The sequence below is a fragment of the Embiotoca jacksoni genome, unplaced genomic scaffold, assembly GCF_022577435.1.
Source record: "Embiotoca jacksoni isolate LCO1_2020_lvr unplaced genomic scaffold, fEmbJac1.0.p SCAF_10, whole genome shotgun sequence".
Lineage (NCBI taxonomy): Eukaryota > Metazoa > Chordata > Actinopteri > Embiotocidae > Embiotoca > Embiotoca jacksoni.
The window spans coordinates 8,261,079-8,279,707 of NW_027185230.1; the positions used below are offsets into that span (position 1 = coordinate 8,261,079).

Here is an 18,629-nt window from a genome sequence, read left to right on the forward strand (position 1 = left end):
ATCAGCTATTTTACACGGTGGAAAATATTCCCAATAAGCACCTAATAATTTGTGTTTCAATCAACAGTAATGACCTTTAGTGACCTTCATTTAACAACGAAACTTTCCTGTTTAAAAACCCAACCTTCCTTTGTTGCCTCTGTTAGTTGAAGAGGCAGGCAACAATGAAAAGCTCATTACATAGTTAGAGTGGAAAGCTCCAGACTGCCAAATGTGGAAAAACTGGATGGTGGAAATGTATTTACATTCTCTAAATGTACTTTTCCACAAACAAGGCTTTAAATTTGTGAGCTTTGCATCTAGTGAAGGGAAAGTTTGTTATTTTGTGATTATGACTAAGCAGACATGTGTGTGTGATAATAAACAGAGCTCTCCCCTGACCAGAGCCTCACAGCACAGTGGTTTTGGATCATATCTAATTCTTGTAAAGAGCAGCGCTTTGGGGTAAGTGACTGAGAGATGGTGTGGGGAAACTGCTGTTATAAATAAATAACTACACTCTATTGCTTTTTTTTTTTTTTTTTTCAAGGCCAGAGTATAAAGCAGCTTCTAACCTCTCTAACACAAAGCCTTTGTTTTATTCCTGGTAGAGTAGAAGGATGTTAGGGGAATTGCAATGGGTATATTTATTGGGTAACAACAGGGGACTGGATATAAGTGATGGGGGTTGAGCGAGATGGGGGGGTTACCCCCTGTATTGATGGAATAATGACATTTACCACAAGTGGAGTTTTGTTCTGAGCTGTTCCAATCAAAGCTGACCAGTTTTTAATGTTTCCAAATTGTACTTGTGTATGAGTGTGTGAGTGAGTGAGTGAGTGTGTGTGTGTGTGTGTGTGTGTGTGTGTGTGTGTGTGTGTGTGTGTGTGTGTGTGTGGCGTGAAGGAGCTCTACCAGGACAAGGGTGTTTTGAAGTGCAAAGATCAAAATAAGATCAAGATATATTCACCAAGAAAACACTTGATGAGACAAAGCAAGTCACCAAACAAATGTATTTCTGCTCAAACAAGGAGAGCTGTTTTATCTTGTATTCTCTCAACAGCTGGAGTTTTGTTCAAATAGTTTGTTTTTGGCCATTTTTTCACTTTTGAGCAAACTCAGGTAAAAAAAAAAAACAAAAAAAAAAAACTCTACAGCAAATGTTTAGATTTTTTTTAACCCTCGCATTTCTTATGAAATCAATTAGTTTACGAGGACTTTTGAATTTGGACTCGGCCTTTCAGTAAAAACTCTCGCCTTTAAAGATCTGGGACATGTCAATTGTCTTGTTACATTGTTTTTCCTGTCCAGGATATTTAAATTTTTTTCATCCTTGGCAGCATCATCTTTACCTGGGTACTGACATCAAGCTTTGAGACACTTTTACCAGATGTCATGGCAAAAAACACCAAATCCTTTTCAGTTGACAATTTGTGTTTCCCCATAAACAATTGAATTATTTCAGCCTAAATCACTGAAGTAAAACAAATCCATTGAAGCTGAACTGATGTGAATTACACAGCACTAGAAATATATCTTTGGAAAGAAGCAGCAAGTTTATGGTAGAAAGAAAAGGAGGTGTAGGGTATGAGACTCAGCAGGGCTCTGCGTCACCATCGACACCAGGAGACTGGGAATTGTTACAAACTGGCCTTGGGGCCTAACTAGGAGGTCTGGCACCAACGAGGAGGACAGAGGAGGTGGTTTGCTTTTTGTATAAACAGTTGAACAAAATCCACAAATCTGCACAGAAAAAGAAATTACTCAGAATCTCAAATAACAATTATATGATTACAAAAACCTGATAGTACTAAACTTAATTAATGAAGGAAATACATTTTCCTATGTCTCTTTACAATTTTTTTTATTTTTTGAAATTATAGGTAGAGTCTTTGACATAGTTTGATATAAAGACCTGCCAGAATATTACCTTAGGATAGACTAGGTGAGTTTGTGTGGGAATGCGATAAAAATATATTTTGCAAACGATTAGAAATTTGTCAACAAATGTGAGGTTTTTTTTCATAATAGCTTCAGTGCCTAAAGACAGATATGCAAATAAATGAGTGAAAGCATTTTATTAAATTAATTGAACTACTTTGAAAATCATATGTACCTGTAGTTTACTTGTAGTCTGCCTTATTTCATTCGGTCTGTGGTTCTATTTACACTTTTGTTGTACTTTTTTTGTTTGTATTTGTGCAGAAGGACACAGTGCTCTGTTCTTTGTGAAAAATATTTGAATGGTTAAAGAAATTGTATCATAACAACCACTGTCTTAGGTGTTGTTGACTGTGGAGTTGAGGCTGATGGGAGGCATATGACCAAAGCAGCTCCTTCCTGAAGGAAGAGGTAACCTAAGGTCTAAATCACAACAGTCAACTACTGAGAATGAGCAGACAAAAAAAATCTGGAAACAGTGTAGATTGGTTTGTTGCTGGGTGACTGGATGGCAGACGAGAGTGGGTGCAAAAAGAAGAGTGTGAGGAAGAGGAGATGAAGGAGACAAAGATGTCCAGTTGCTTAGTGAAGGAGTGGATTAATATAGGGGATTATCTGTGTGTGAATATGTGCGTTTATTACTGTTTTAGTGTGCGTGTACCACGAGTGGATGTCTGGGAAACTGGAAAGTAGGATGATGTGGGAACGATAAAGTAGCATCTGGCTGAGGGCTCTCAGTGACATTGAAGGAAAGTGCTTCCAGGAGGGAGAAATCAGGTCACTGAACATTGAAGCAGTACTTTAACCCAGTTTCATTAATGGATTTCCCTCTTCCCTCCTTTTACATTCTTCCTGACTCTATAAGAAAAGACAGTTCCTCTTCCCTGTAAGTTGGCTTTGACTGAATGGTGTACATGTGCATTGTGCCGCATTCTGCACGGCATGACATAATCCCCTGGGGACCACTGAAGAAGACTGAACCCTGAGGGACGGGCTGAAGGGAGATCAACATTTTAAGACAAGCTCAGCCAAAATACTGCTGAAAATGTGAGTGTGTACCCATGTATATGAGTGAGAGAGACAGCAAAAGTGAGAAAAACAAGAGAGGAGAGTGTCATGAGTGTTATAGGAGGAGCTTTTGCTCCCCCTTTGGTTAAGTAACTGAATAACAGTAACATTGCTTGTAAACTGTTTTTCTGGAGTCATATGATTTAAGCTGGATGCATGCTCATTTTCACATGCACGACATTTTTAGATAACAGGAATTACTTAATCATTAAATGCTTACCGCCTCTTGGATTTGGCAGCGGAACACGTGGATCCTGAAGATCTCAGCGTTGTAGTGGCTCTCAGTGAAGGCAAAGCAGTCGCTCTCTGGTGTGCCATCATGGCCTCGTACACAGAACAGAATCTTATAGATAGGGTAGTTGGCAATCTCTGTATTGTTGTGGGGATCCAATAACCTGTTAAAATATCAATACAAATGTTGCTGTTTGATGTCTTAAAAGTCAGTATTGTACAACTCAATTTCATAGGTGGACTGCGTGTGTTAAATGTAAGCACTGAGTGTTCAAGGATGTAAACTGTATGCACACTTAGCTTGTAAACTAATTATCCACACAGTATGTTCTCCTTACCTAACAGTGCCTTCAGACACGCCTGGCACAGACAGTGTTACATCCAGGGGGAGTTGGCACTGCCCTCTGAGGATGCTCATCATACGGAGGGCCTCCACCTCACTCCGGGGGGCATTGACCGAGGCACACCCTAGATATGTCAGCTGGCTGAACACAACGCTGTCCTCATCTGGAATTGGACTGCCAAGGCTGCCCTCTGATGATGATTCATCCGCTGCAATTAAAAGAAAGGAAGGAAGGGAGAGGAAAGAAAATGGTGATATTATGACTTCTATCATCATCTTATTGGCTGTATTTCTCATCTGAGATAAGTTGGCCTGCCAAGGAAGAATAAATGAAAAAACTAGGCAGGGCTTAAGGTGGATAGGTGAAAAGAGCAAGTCATATGAATTAGTGAAATTCATGCAACAAATAGAAAGGACAAAGTAAATGAAAAGTAGATGGCAATACACCTCTGCAACAAGGATATAAAAAAGGAATGAGGATGACTTACAGCATGATGATTTAGAAATCCATTAATGTCTTAAACATCAACAAAGTTGAAGATAACACCCATTGTGTGAGATTTGACAGTAGTGAGAAAAGAGGATTAAAACAGTCCCGTCCTGGCTCACCTCTGTACGACCTCTCATTGAGCTCACTCTCCTGGGCCGTCTGAACAGGAAGCACCATCTCCAGCTTGGGTGTTGGTGGTGGTGGTGGTGGTGGTGGGGGTGGTGGTGGTGGTGCGCTCAGGGGGTCAGAGCCTGGTGGGACAGGTGACGCAGTGGTAGGAAGACCATGGTTGCCCCCACCAAGGCTGTCCATTCCGGTTTCGGCTACCGATGGGTCCATGAGGACGTCTTCTAACTCCCTCTGGAGTTGCTGCTCACTTCCATTCCCCACAATCTGATACACACACAGAGGTGTAAAAACACACACACACACGCACACACACACACACACACACACACACACACACACACACACACACACACACACACACACACACACACACACACAAGAGGCACAGAATACAACAAATTTAGACATAATTAAACACAAGACTGCGGTAACAAGAAAAAAAAATCATCGTACTAATCACCATGACATCAAATTTAAGCCAATCCATAAGCTTGCATCACCTGCATTGCAATTTTCCCTAACAGCCTGTAGAAATGTGCAGCAGCTCTGCCTGTAACAGTGATCTCACAATTCAGTTTAAGTGATTGCAGTGTGTTTAAGGATGCCTTATTTCTTCTTCTTCTTATGTCTTCATTACATTTCACCTAATATTAGTTATTAGTAGATAAGTCGGTTTAGGGTGTTTAATACCGGTATCCAGACATCAGAAGAGCCATGATGCCAACGCTGACTGTGTTTGAGCTTGTTCCAAAAACTACCAGATAAAAAAAACTGCATGTTCAATTTGGACAAACCATGAGATGCCACAAAATGAGACAAAGCCCTGCTTCTCTCCCTGCTGTAGCAGCAGCAGCCTAACGTTGGATAGGAAATGGAGATGAGACTGTAGAGCACTGTGCTGACCAACAAAAGATAAACATCTGATTTTTCTGTCTTTGTGGTATTTGTCATTAATCATGGGGGAAGAGTCAGACAAACTTTTCAAGTAGGCTTTCTATGTATAGATAGACACAAATTATATCTGTGCCTTTGAGGTATAAGGTAATTTGTCTAACGCAGTTAGACTTAAACAATTATCCACTGCTGGATGGATACTACAAATGCATCATCAGTGCCAAAAGTCCAGGTGCCATAGGACAATTGGTATGATAAAAAAAAAAAACCTTCTTTAAAGAAAATTGAACTAACAATCAATTCTATATTTGTTACATCTTCTATCACAGGCCCATTCTAGTGGGCCCTGTGATTTACAGGTTGCTCTACAAGCCTGGGCAGTTTTTAGGTAACTATGGTCTATATTCTATATGTAAGAGTGTCTATTTCTACCATCATCAAACCCTGAGTACTGAAGAGCTAAAACCATCACTCAACAGACGGCAAAAATACAGTTAGCACAAATAATCACAGACAGAATCACCACGGAATCACATCACAGAGAGCGAGAGAGAGGAGAGAATATATGTACAAGGCAGAGAGCGATACAGAGAGAAGGAAAAGAAAGATAGCGAGAGAAGAGACTGACCTTAAAGCTGACCCCTTCCTCAGAAATCACCTGCATAACAAACAACAAGTTTAGACACGCTGGCTCCTCTCCTGACTGGATGGGCTGACTGGGAGGGAAATGTGCACAAAACTGTGTCGGCAAAAAAACAAAACATGAGCTCGGGATGACCGAGGGTCAGTGAATGGAGGGATTTCACCACGACATAGTGAGAACAGTGGATGTGAGTCAGGTACTGTTTTTCATCCACCTGACAGCAGCAACCGGGCAGCACCAAAACCTCAACTTTGTTTTGCATCAAAACAACTGTGAAATCATATTGTCTCCAAGCACGGCGAATGACAGAGAGGAAGTGTGGCATCTTTCTGTCAACCGAATATGCAGCATCCACACTGTACTGGCGCCATCTCCTGGTGCCTTTACAACATTGAGGTGGTATGACCTTCCTTTATAAAAAAAAAAAAAACACAGGTACAGTATTGATATAAACTAATGGACGCAGTATGAACATGTGAGCCAACTACTGCGGAAAATTCAATAAAAGGAAATGTGATAACCAGTAAACTGTGAGATACGAGGACAAAATGCATTCCGAGAGAGGAGAGGAGTGGAGAGGAGTGGAGAGGAGAGGAGAGGAGAGGAGAGGAGAGGAGAGGAGAGGAGAGGAGAGGAGAGGAGAGGAGAGGAGAGGACCTGAACCCATTAGGGACACACACAGGATGGTCGTTGTTAGCCACATTTCTTTCCTTGAAGTCTTCATTCCTCCATCTTTGTGGAGAGCCACAGCCTCATTACAAAACACCATTATTTCCCCTGACAATGGGTTCAAAGCAAGCTTCAAGCTGCACCATCACAGTGTATAAGCCAGTATCCTCCTGAGTGCTTATTGAGGCACTGAATCCAGATGTAGAGGGCATGATGTGACTGGATGTCAGCCATACTATATAGTGTGATAGCAAAAGAGCTAAATATCAGCTCACCTGTCTTAAACACACAAAATAAATGCACAAAGGATTAGACCGTTTTCTTCGGTTGTTTGATTTGTGAATGTAAAGTGGTTTCCTCTTCCCCTACTTAAATTTACCTTGGTAGAACTTAAAAAAAAAAAAAACAGTTTAATTCTTCACAGGATCAAAAGATGAGAAGTTCTTCAACACAAACCCACCCTAAGACAATGGACTCTTATTTTATATGGATGAGCACACATAAACAAGGACGTAAGGGCTTCCTTACTTCAGGTAGTAATACAAGAAGACACAGATAAACACACATATATCTGACTATGAGAAAAAAGGAAGAGTGAGAATGAAAAAGCAAAACAAGTAATGGTTAGTCTTATGGTTAAGAGTGTGAGAAGAATAAATGCGGTGTGAAAATCACTACATGTTTAAAAAGATGTTTGAACAGTTTTCGACGAGTGATACACACATGTTAACAAAGTAATCTGCATAAACTCTTGAGCCCTGATTTGCAACTTTAATGAAATAAACCAGTAATAAATACATAAAGATGAAGGAACATCAATGTGTTCCTGTAAACTGTGACGTGGGTCCTGACCTGCACTCTTAAATCAGTTTGAGTGTCACTGTTTAGTCAACAGCCCAGTGTAGCCTGTTATTCTAGAAATAATTGCAGCTATGAAGTTGTTGTAATTCTTCTTATGTACTCAGAGCCAGATTGTGACTATTATCAGGACTGAGCATGCTCAAAGTAAACCCAAGTGGTAGTTATCATTGTAAATGTCGATAGCTCTAACTTGACTCGTACAGCTCTGAAGTCCCCCTCTTTCCCTTCTACTTCCCTCCATACCTACACCCAACCGTCCTTACCTTCAGTCCTGTCTTTTCGTCATCACTACCATTATTAGTGGAGGAGGGTGTCTCGTCCCCCAGCCGGGACACAAGGACAAAGTCCTCACTGTTGAGAGTGGACACTGAGTCCGAAGACACGCTAATCTTCCCCACCGAGCCCTTGTCATCCATGGCTGCCGCTGTTAAATTCAGCCACGCTGCTCATGAATGGAAGACGGGAGGCGGAAGTGGTGGGAGATGATGAGCAAAATCACCTAGAAAAAGAAAAAAAATTCATAAATAAATAAAGGAAAGAAGCAGAAAACAGTCATGATGTGATGAAATCCATGAGAAGCATCTTATAAGGCAAGTGGAAACTTGACTAACCCTGTAAAAACGGTGACGTTTTTTTTTTATTATTCCCTTTTAAAAGGTCTTTTGAACACCTGAAGGAAATTGTGAGAGTTAAGCAAAGAAAAAAAAAAAAAAAAACTTAGTTCAAGTGAAAGACTATATAATACAATGAGGAGGCAATGAAACAGGAAAGGTCTTAGAAAAGGGATCTGTGGGTCACTTAGAGCACTGTTGTATATCTCAGCAGAGTAAAGAAACACATGCAAAGTACTCCGATGTAATGCAAAGCCATGATGATGCAAGTGAAAGTGAGGAATTAAGTAACAAGGCCGTCTTTCTACAACTGTCCATCTAATCTACGTCAGAATTTTCCTGAACAAAAGTCTCACCTATTGTCCCTCACCACATTTACACAAAAACACATTTAACATCCAAACATGATGTACAAAATGCGCGACCAGCATTGCGTTCACTCCGAAGTGCATGAATATTATCCCAGACTGCAGCCACAACCACACATAACATGTATTGCTTTCTACTGGTAAATGATAAGGCCCTGTGGAGGTGAAGTTGGAATTAAGATAAGAAGAATGTAGTTTTAAGCTTTTTAATTAAAGCTTCATCTTTACCGTTAGCGCATGAGGTAACTACTGACAAATGGGAGATGCCATTGTGTGTAACACAGGAAGAAAAGGCACAACAGAAGGTTCTGGCAGAAGTTCGACAAGAGACCATAACAAACTATTTCTGGCCGTCTCCTCTCAACGCTCCTCCCTTTTACCCTCGCTCACCTTCCTTCTTTTACTTCTCTATTCTTCCAATCATCTCTCCCCTGGCAAGTGGCTGTGTGCCTCACCACCTAATTGCTCTGATCTTGCCCTCCTCCATTTTTTTCTAAACGTTTCAGTCCAACAATGGAAAAAGTAAAAGGAGAAAAGGTCAAAGCAGTTAATAATGTGCATTACTTAAGATAACATTGTCATACCGACCCAGAATAAACTTCAATATTAGTGGCTATTTCTGCGGCTACAAGGTCCCACAGCATCTTGTGCTGATATGACTGTCATTTTTAGGCTACTGAACACAAAACCAGGAACATATACCCACAGTTTAGGCTTGCTGTCTTTATCTTCAGCAAACTGAGGAAATGAAAGACTGATATTGATCTGAAAATCCTAAGTGTTGTTTTCCCTTGTGTAGCAAAAGTGAAGTTGAAACACAGGTTCATAGGGTACAATGATTAGTTACTCCCACTGAGGCGCCAACACACTGTAGCTTCAGATGAAGCCTGTGAATGTGTTTTTGCGGCCCAAACTTCAGTACTACCCAGCTGATATCCTCATCAATTATCAGTCAGAAAACTTTAAAGCCCAGTTTAGACCAAAAAATCATGATGAAAGGAAAGCGTTTTAGATTGCCGCAGAGAATACTTGCAGCAGTGCGAATTCAGCTCGTCTAATGCCGGCGGACGGAGTCGCCTGCAACTCGACTTGTCGAAAACAAAGTGAGCAGTTTCAGAAGGTGAGGCAGGATAGTTTGTGTTTTTTCTGCTTATTAGAGGTGACACCAAATGTTCTAAAAGGATGATGGAACTGCTCCAGAAAAACACAGGAGAAACTGATAAAACAGGGGAGATCCCCCGTTTCAAGTTGATGATATAAATTTCCATGAACCCATCACTTCTAAAAATGCAAATGTTGCAAGTAAATCACTATGATTAAAAGCTGGCACTTTAAACGCAAGTACAGAGAGTCATCGCTATGGAGACGCGACACCATCTCGTAAGGTTGCTTTGGAGTGAAGTGGCAGGATTCATAATGTTGGAGACTGGACATCTGAGTAGTTGCATGTTTTCCTTCTTCTTGTCGCACATCTTTGGTCTAAACTTACTTTTATACTTGACTTCACTTCAGCTGTTTGTTCCGTGACTTATTGCTTGTTGTTCAGATGGATTTATTGCAAACGACTCAAGAGGAGTAATCATGAAGACATATAGACTGAAGCCACTCAATCACCGGACTGTCATCCTGCATCATCAGCGTTTCATTGACAAATGGGCAAAAAAATCAAAGACCGGCAACTGATAGAAAGTTATGAAGAACTTTACTGCATGAAGTGTCATGAATAATGACAAGCAGATAGAAGCAGAGTTTCACTCACTTCTTAATGAGGAACTGCAACAACACACAGAGTACACAAGTCCAACACACCCGTTACCTCCTTTTCACTTCCTAAATGAATTGGACATCCCAGCAGTAACTCTTGACAGTTTGCACTGTCATAAACACACTGAAGTAAACGGGCAACAGGGAGTTTGATTAGATTAGATTAGATTAAATTAGATTGGATTAGATTTATACTTTATTAATCCCAGTGGGGAAATTTAGTCGTCACAGCAGCGTAGAAACACAAAAAAGGTGCACGCAATATGAAAAAAATTTACACATACATAAAATCAGATAGATAATAAAATAAGAGCAATGAATAAATACACACACACACACACACACACACACACACAGTCTATATACACAAAAACAAATAAAATTAAAATAAATAAATACCGTTTGAACCATTTCTTGCAGGTTAATTGTGCAGCTGTGTACAATGTGGATAAAAAAAAATATCACAAGCATGATTTTGGCAGGATCGTGGATGATGTTTAATGATAATAACTTTCAGCAAGGCACCTCCACACTCATAGTCCACCAGCAGAGGTGTTCTCACCCATGTTGCTTATTACAACCTCTTTTTGGGGCTGTGTGGGCATGTACTACAGACTCTTCTTGATTGACAGCTCCCTTACTCTCCTGATAAGTTTTGTTGCAATTCACAATTGTTTTAATTCATCCACAGTTTGGCTGCATTAGATACGTCCCAACGTAGCTCAATCCAACTCAGCAGGGTCTGTAACCTTCAGAGTGATCCATGTGGGTCAATGCAAGGCCCTGAGTTTTTGGACCTCGTGTCCGCTTCCATGTTAAGTCTACCAGCTGTCTTCATGAATATAAAGTAATAACTGCAGGGAACATCTGACAAACAAAAGTTAACGACCAGTGCAAAAGAAAACTAAGCATCCGACTTGCAAGAAGCTCATTTGCATCAATCGTCCGCTTCTTCTCATCTTCAGGAGCTTTTAATCTTGAAAAGACTTTCCACATGTTTACACTACTTTTGGCTCAAAGGCTGCTGCTATCTATTTTTAGCACACTTCACAATTTGTGTGACTAGTGTACCAGTAGTTTTTCTTGGATTTTGTGAGGATGAGTTTCTACCCGTTTATTTGGTTATTACATCCGCCACTGGGGCTCTTTCTGTTAATGTTTATAATCCTATTTGGCTAGAAGATTTGGCTTTTTTTTTTTTTTTATACATAATAATAAACAAAATACAATTTAGAAACGTATTCCTAATAAATGGTTTAATGCTTCCATATCCTTCTTTTAATTATGAGAGTAAAAATAAATAACCCACCCTATGAACCAAGAGAAACACCAATAACTCCCTGTAAAATTATTTCTCTAGTGGTGGGACGATGATTTTAATATGATATACCTGCTTTTAATCTAGATCTGGTTTGGAGTGCATATAAAATGTTCTTTAATTTTAAAGTGAATGTATTTTGCATGATTAGATCTTACCCTCACCTGTATTATAGCAACACAACATTTGTCTTTTGTATAAAAATGGGTCATTTTCAGTGGATTTATGGACATTTATTGGTGTTACTTCGCTTTCTGTTGTAGTTTGTGCTGCTGGATGTCCATTTCTGTTATGTCCTGTACTTTTGTCCCATCTGGAACAGTGACTTAAAGGAAATATTCTCCAATAAATATTTTCCTTCACCCTGTAATTTTAGTCAGAGTTTAGAGTGGACCACTGCTTCGTAACCCCAATATCAATCATTTTACTCGAGAGCAATGTAAATACTGATACTCGTGGTTTTATCCGAGCAAGACAGCAGTTGGGTTCACAACCCTAGACACACACATACATCCATACATACATAAAAGACAAAAACGACCATTTCATGGTGGATCATACACCCTCCTCAGAAGCAGCTGTATCATGATCACAAAGGACTTACCCACAGGCACGAATGTGCATGCATACACAAACCTAACAGTCTGTCACTGAATAGCTGGCAGCTCCAACAGACTTATAATGGTTGCCTTGTCACCCCGCTGTCCTCCCTGGCCTCGGCAACAGATCTCTGCCTGCTCCATCCTGCCAAGCTACGCTGTTCCTTATCAACCTTTTCAGTGCATCAGTGCCCTTCAAGGAAGACGCATACTGATAGTGAAATTTGTTGTTGTTCAAAATGCTCTGAAATGCCTTAGATTGAAGGACATCTCAAGGCTCATGAATTATTTTTTTCTCTCTAATACACCATGTCTACTTACATTTTTTTTTCACATCTCAATCACTGTATCATTACTTGCTTTGTTTTGACTGCAGGGGGAAAGAGCAGTAGTAGTCTTCATTAGCTTCACTATTTTTCTTCTTCATACATATTGGAGAAAATATGTTCCGGCGTATATTTTGCTGTTCACATGCCCTGCAACAATTTCTGCTGATAGATACAGGACCACAAGTCAATTTAGATTCTCAAAGTGTTATCCTAAACGTATTACTTCCTCAATCGAGTTCTGTCTTTGTGGTATAAGTTCTTTATCCCTCTCCATTTCCATTTCCGTCAATGACGTAACAAAAAGGGCTCAAATGTGTGCGGTTAGATTTAGTAGAACATATAAACTTCATGTTGAATTTTGTAATGTATTTGTAGAGCTGCAATTAAAGATTATTTTCATTATCAATTCACTGGCCAATTATTCTTTTTTTTTTTTTTTTTACTAATTCCTTTACGCATTAATATAAACATAAACTCAGCTGAAAACAAGAGAGTTGGGGTGCTGTTCTGTCTGACCAATAGTCAAAAACCAAAAGATATATAATTTACTAACATGCATGGCAAAGACTGGTGGCAAGTCTTCCCATCTGAGAATCTGAATCCAGAGAAAGTCTGGAAAATTGTGCTTGAATGATGATTGAAACATTAAATCTATTATCAACTAATCAGTCAACTAGACACCCAACTGTTACAGCAGTATTTCATGGGTTCATAGTCATATGGACTTTTTAAAAGAGCATTATCTCTTTAAAAGCTTGTTAAGGTCAGTGAGACTGGTGATTGTTAAAATGTGTTTTCAAATACCACATTTTTTGCCAGTGTCATGTCTAAAAACAACGAGCATTCATCACAGTTGCTTGCTTAAGTTTTTAGGTGGACTATAAACAAGCACTAATTTAGTGATCAAATGCAGTCAGATTGGAACTCAATTGCCACTTTCAGGATGAAGCTGCCTGGTGAAGCAGGACTCAGTTTTACCAACTTTGCTATTAACACCAAAAGCAAAAACAGCAGTTAGGTGCTGTAGTCTGGGTGTGACCTGAAAACGACTCGTGCTGACTGCACTTGAATTATAGGAACAAAAACCTGACAAGACTGGCTTGGTTCAACGGTTTGTCAAAATAGACGCATGGTATCCGAATCCGTAACAAGCATATCTCATGTCAACTCATGTGCAAAAAGCTGCACACTGGAAACCGATGCCTGCCTTCTTTACCGTCTCTTTTTTTTTTTTGTATTTGTTTTGTTTTGCTCTGCTCCCTACTACTCTCCAGCTGAACGGGCTGTTCTGGACCGCCAGCTGGGTCCTACGTGCACCTCACAAGGGAGAGGAAGACACAGATAGATACAGCCCGAGTGCATTCAGGCTTGCAACACAGTCCCTTTCGACCAGCCTCGCAGCAGTGATTTCAGCCAGGGCAGAGATAGCACAGAAAATAAAGGAGACACAGCGGGAAAGGGGAAGGAATGACAGGAAACCCTGAACTAAGTTAAAGTGAGTCAAACAGTACCAAGGGGAAAACAAAGAAAAGAGCAGCTCCGAATGAGTAAGTCATAAATTCTACAAATCAAAGAAGTACACACGTACATACAGTCCCTAATTTACAATGTATTTGTGCTTTAATAATTATCTCAATTTAGATCCACAGCGCAGTGGGTGTTCCTCGTTGGCTATCCAGGAAGGAAACCTCTGCATGTCTCCCACTCAACAACAAAACAACATGGCTGAGAAAAAAAAAAAAAAAAAAACTCCAGGCGCTTCTTTCACTTCTGAAATGGAGCACTGGCTGCAACAAACTCCGTCACTGTGAAACACAAAGCTGCGGCCATGTTGTGGCTATTCACAGACATTAATTTAGCGATGGCGTGTCTCTGCTGGTTTATAGAGAACAGAAAGTAACGTAAAGGAAACTCGACACTTGTGCGTGTCAACAAAAGGCACGATAAAACAGCTGCACTTTTCATACACAAGATGGTAGTATAGGCTACAAACATGAGACCTACTCACTGCAGACTTTGTCAGTTCGGCCCTCTGAGGCACAACAATGGCACAAGTGATGCTGGACAGGCAAATAAATAGAGGGCCAGTGTGGGACAATTGGTTGTTATATTTTAAAAAGATTACAGCGCACTGCACTATAGGCATGTGACCTTTTTGTGTATATGTGGGCTTTATTAAATTCCTAAATATTGCCAGTGAATTTAAGGGGACAAGACTATCTTGGGTTAGGGTCACGGACTAACATGTAATGCCTGAACAATACAAATTTCTAATCAAACAAAGTAGCAAACAACATGGAGAGAAACCAGGCAAAACAGTGAGGGAGAAAAATAAAGAATCAAAGCATGCAGCAGCTGAAAATCAAAAGGAAGACTGCAGGTGGTCAGAGCAAAAGCAGATAAACAAATAAATGCTTGCCACTAATGTTAGTTAGGAAACAGCATTTAGCTGGGGGCTAAAAATATCACTCGTCTGCCAAATCATAAAATCAAAAAAGAGAAAGACAACAAGGCATTTACTGCAAATAAAAAATAAATACAAAAATATTACTATATACTACCAATACTATTAAATAAACAAGCTTTGATTTTAGTTATAATAGCTTTGCATGAATTAGTGGAAGCAGGTAAGTCACAAGGGTCACTGGTTCTTCACTAGATCAAGCTCAAAACATCCTAATAAATCTCCACACAAAGTTTTGGGACCCTGAATATTTTCACCTGTATAATACCTTACAGCAGCAATTCAATTTTTTTTAAATGAATGCTGTTGACACTCAGTCTTAATCAGTTCTCCAAAATGACAAGTGCATATCAGGAGTGCTTTTGGGATTTAGGATCGTTTAGAGCTCAGGCCAAAGCCAGTTACAGAAAGAGTGTACGGTGTAATGGCTGGGATACAAGGAGGACAATGAGAAAATATGGGAGATTTGAAACAGTAAAGAAATATCAATTGGGTTTGTCATCTTTTCTCTGATTAATGTTTTTATTATTTTACGATATAAAAAGCTTCATTCCTTAGCCCTTTCTGTTGTTAGTGTTGATTCGTGTTAGTATATTGGTAAGTGAAAACCATCAAATGAACCACAATTTATGTGCTTGGGCCCATCATTTTTCACACAAAGTAACTTAACATGCACAAAAATGTGATCCTGATCTGTTTTTTTTACATTTACAGGGACGCCTGAAAAAGTACTTCATTATGCACTAGTAGTTATACTAAAATCAATATGACAAACGCAAATTAGTAACAGTATAGTATTGGCATCAACCCAAACAAAATATATTGTACCTGTATCAGTTTAAATTACAGTTGATGAAGCACTGACCACTTCCCTCTTTGCATAAAGTCAGTGATTGATGCCGATATAGAAAATATTTGCATACAAAAAATGCTGGGTTTTCATGCATGTGAACACGTGTCACCTGCATGCATTGTCTGCAATGAGGCTTTATAATACCCGAGTTTCAGGATATGCAACGAGGAAAAACAACACTGGTGTTAACAATCCTATTCTTGCGAAACACATCGCTTTGTGTCGGCACGACTTGTCCAAGTCATTGACAGGACTGACAGGGCTGCGCAATGTTAACAATAAAACATGGAGCACGGGGATTTTTTTTCATGGAGGCTTTCGGTATACGTCACATTCTTCTGAAATTTGAAAATCGAGCTCAATCAAGAAGAAGTTAGTTTAAAAAAAGATATACTGTGCAGACCATGTGTGGGCACAAAAGTTATTCTAGAGGAGTTCGAAGAGGAGTACGTTTTGTTATTCTAAGGGTTTCTGTGACTTGCTGGGGGACTTATTCAAATGTTTAAACATCTAGAAATCAGGTTGGCTCAGCGAGTGCTTTAGTGGACAACCCTCAAACGTCAGACAGGAGAGATACTTTTCAAAACAACTCCTTGCCAGTCCCTCCCTCATCATGTGACAATAACAATAGTTTGGCTAACAGAAACAGGCAGAGGATTTGTCGGAGGAATAATTTAGATCAAAAGTGGCATTGCGCCTTTAAACGTCTGCAGGGCAGTCAGCGTTCAAACTGCTGCAGTTTCATCAAAGCAAATAAAAAGCTTCTTAAATGGAGTTAATGACGAGTAACTCATCGATGTTCTCATTTATAAATCACTGATTTTCTATTCTAGCTCTACGCCTGCCTTTATGACACGTTTACCAACATGAACTTATATTTATTAAGTTGCCATTGTGTAACTTAAGGAACAGAAACAGAAAAAAAAGAGAAAAAAACAACACAGTGCACCCAGCTGTCATTATTGAAAAGTGACAAATAAACCGGGACAAGCCATATTTGACACATTATGGTGGACTTACAATTAATTACTTGCAACTCCAGAGTTTTTTTTTTTTTTCCCCCTCTCATTTACCAGATTAATAACGTCGTGCTGGTGAGCATCCACAGTACCCGGCTCTCTGGACCACTTTCCAGGCAAACCTGCGCTACCTGTCAGTGGAGCTTACCAGACCCCGTGAGGCACGTCGCAGCCCCGGCGCTCTCCTGAACACACAACCGAGGGAATGACTTCATCATGTGAAGGCTCGGTGACGTCGGACGAGCCCCCAGCTGGCTCTAGATGTTCAACTTCACGTCAACCTGCCCCGACGTCAACGTTAGCTCAAGATAGCAGCAGCAGCAGCAGCAGCAGCAGCCGTCGTCGACCCCGACGAAAAACGTTTAACGACACGGGCGGACATTGAGCCAAACCGCTCCGCCGCCGTAACGCGATTAACGCGAACCGCTGCGTCAAGGTGTCCGCGGAAATTTGGGCGAATAAACCCGCCCGACTGGCCCGCGCCGGACAGAGCCTCGACGCAGGCCATCGCTGTGTTATTGCTGGTTGGCTAACGCCTGCTAGCCCATGCTACCCTCTTGGCATTTGCATCCCGACCGACAAGGTACATTTTTCTCCGTGACCGAGGACGCGGACGCGTTTAACTTTCAGGATAGACGTGTGTGTGTGTGTGTGTGTGTGTGCAAGTGCAAGTGCAAAAATCACCTTACCTTTATTCCCACGGTTATTTTTATTCCGACGGCGGCTGGCACAACATTGCACTTTCTCAGTAACATCAGCAGCCAACAGCACCCAGCCGAGCTGTAAACACAAGCCCGACCAACCCGCTGGCAACCCTACTGCGCATGCGCCTGTCAGTCAGAACCTCTCTCCACTGTGTGGATGGAGGGCAGGCGTTGGCCCTAAAAAAAAAAAAAATAATAATAATTACATGACATAAACAGGTGTTTAGGTGTGAACCACTAACTGAGATAGTATTTGACTGTTTGGTTTATCACTTTTTTTTATTTTTTTTATTTATTTATTTATTTATTTATTTTTATATAGAGTTGTAGAAGCCAATTTATGTGGAGAATGAGGTCTAGTGATTAAATATTTAAGGTGTGTGGCTATGGGTTTGTGCAAGATTTTTACCAGGCCAAAACTTGACATCTTCATGTTTTTCTCTTTTACATAAATACATTACCACAGAAGTAGCCTAAGTGTCAAGTGTTTCTGAGAATTAAATCTAACATAAGTCTCAAATCTACATCTCTAAATGCTTAAGCCAAGTATATTTTAGATTTCTGTCAGGTTTTTAGAGGAAGGATTGAGCCTAGAACGTCAAACTGTTTTAACTGTTTCAAATTCTCCTCTATTGGTGATATGTTTGGTTTCCATGTAGAGATCTATTCATATCTCCCAAGTGTTTTACCTCCTATTTTGTTTTTGCCTAACCACATCTCTGCTTGCCTCAGTGATGACATTATCGCTAGCATCATGAAATAATCATAATTTTCTTGTTTCATTATTTCCTTCTCTTTTATTTTCTTGAAATGTAATAATGCACTTAGAAAAGCCTTTGCTTGAAAAGTTCAAACTCAAGTTAATCTAATTTAAACCTTGAGTATTCTCAGATGTTTGATGGGATGGCACTCACTTGTTTACAACAGATCTTGTGGGGTGGGAGGGGGGGCGAGCCCTTATTCATCCCACAACTATGTCGTTCCATCAGGCATCAAACCACAACAGTCAGCTGGGAGAGACACTCCCACTCTTCTCATTGTGTTGTGGCCATGTTGGCTCTTTCTGTCCAGCCTGACAGGGCTTGTTGTTTGATGGACCAGGTAACACAAAGCATAATCCCCTCCTCCATTTTAACATAAGTCACCAAGTAGGCTTCACAAAGCTGGTTTGATATTAATAGACTTATGAAGGACAATTTACAGAAATACTGACTATCAGGACCTTTATATTTTCACCTATATATTTTTGGTAATATTTGTAGTGCTTTCTTGAGTTTCCTCTTTTGTTCGCCTGATTAGATTTAAATTCCACACTGCACTACAGGGAGAAATGTTAACCCTACTTTATTTTG

The 18,629-nt window shown here is 40.2% G+C and overlaps 1 protein-coding gene across 4 annotated transcripts in view; it reads right to left on the reverse strand.

Moving 5' to 3' along the window:
- The window catches only part of LOC138206776 (rab GTPase-activating protein 1), a gene marked incomplete at its 3' end in the record, with an annotated part of 68,444 nt that extends 51,050 nt beyond the window's left edge, over positions 1 to 17,394 (reverse strand). Inside the window, 6 exon segments of one of the 4 annotated variants that reach the window (XM_069163713.1) lie at positions 3,209 to 3,383; positions 3,558 to 3,771; positions 4,172 to 4,445; positions 5,704 to 5,733; positions 7,512 to 7,747; positions 17,263 to 17,394. In XM_069163713.1, coding sequence (XP_069019814.1) covers positions 3,209 to 3,383; positions 3,558 to 3,771; positions 4,172 to 4,445; positions 5,704 to 5,733; positions 7,512 to 7,664 — 846 coding nt within the window. 4 annotated transcript variants of the gene reach the window in all.
- Positions 17,395 to 18,629: the final 1,235 nt, after the last annotated feature.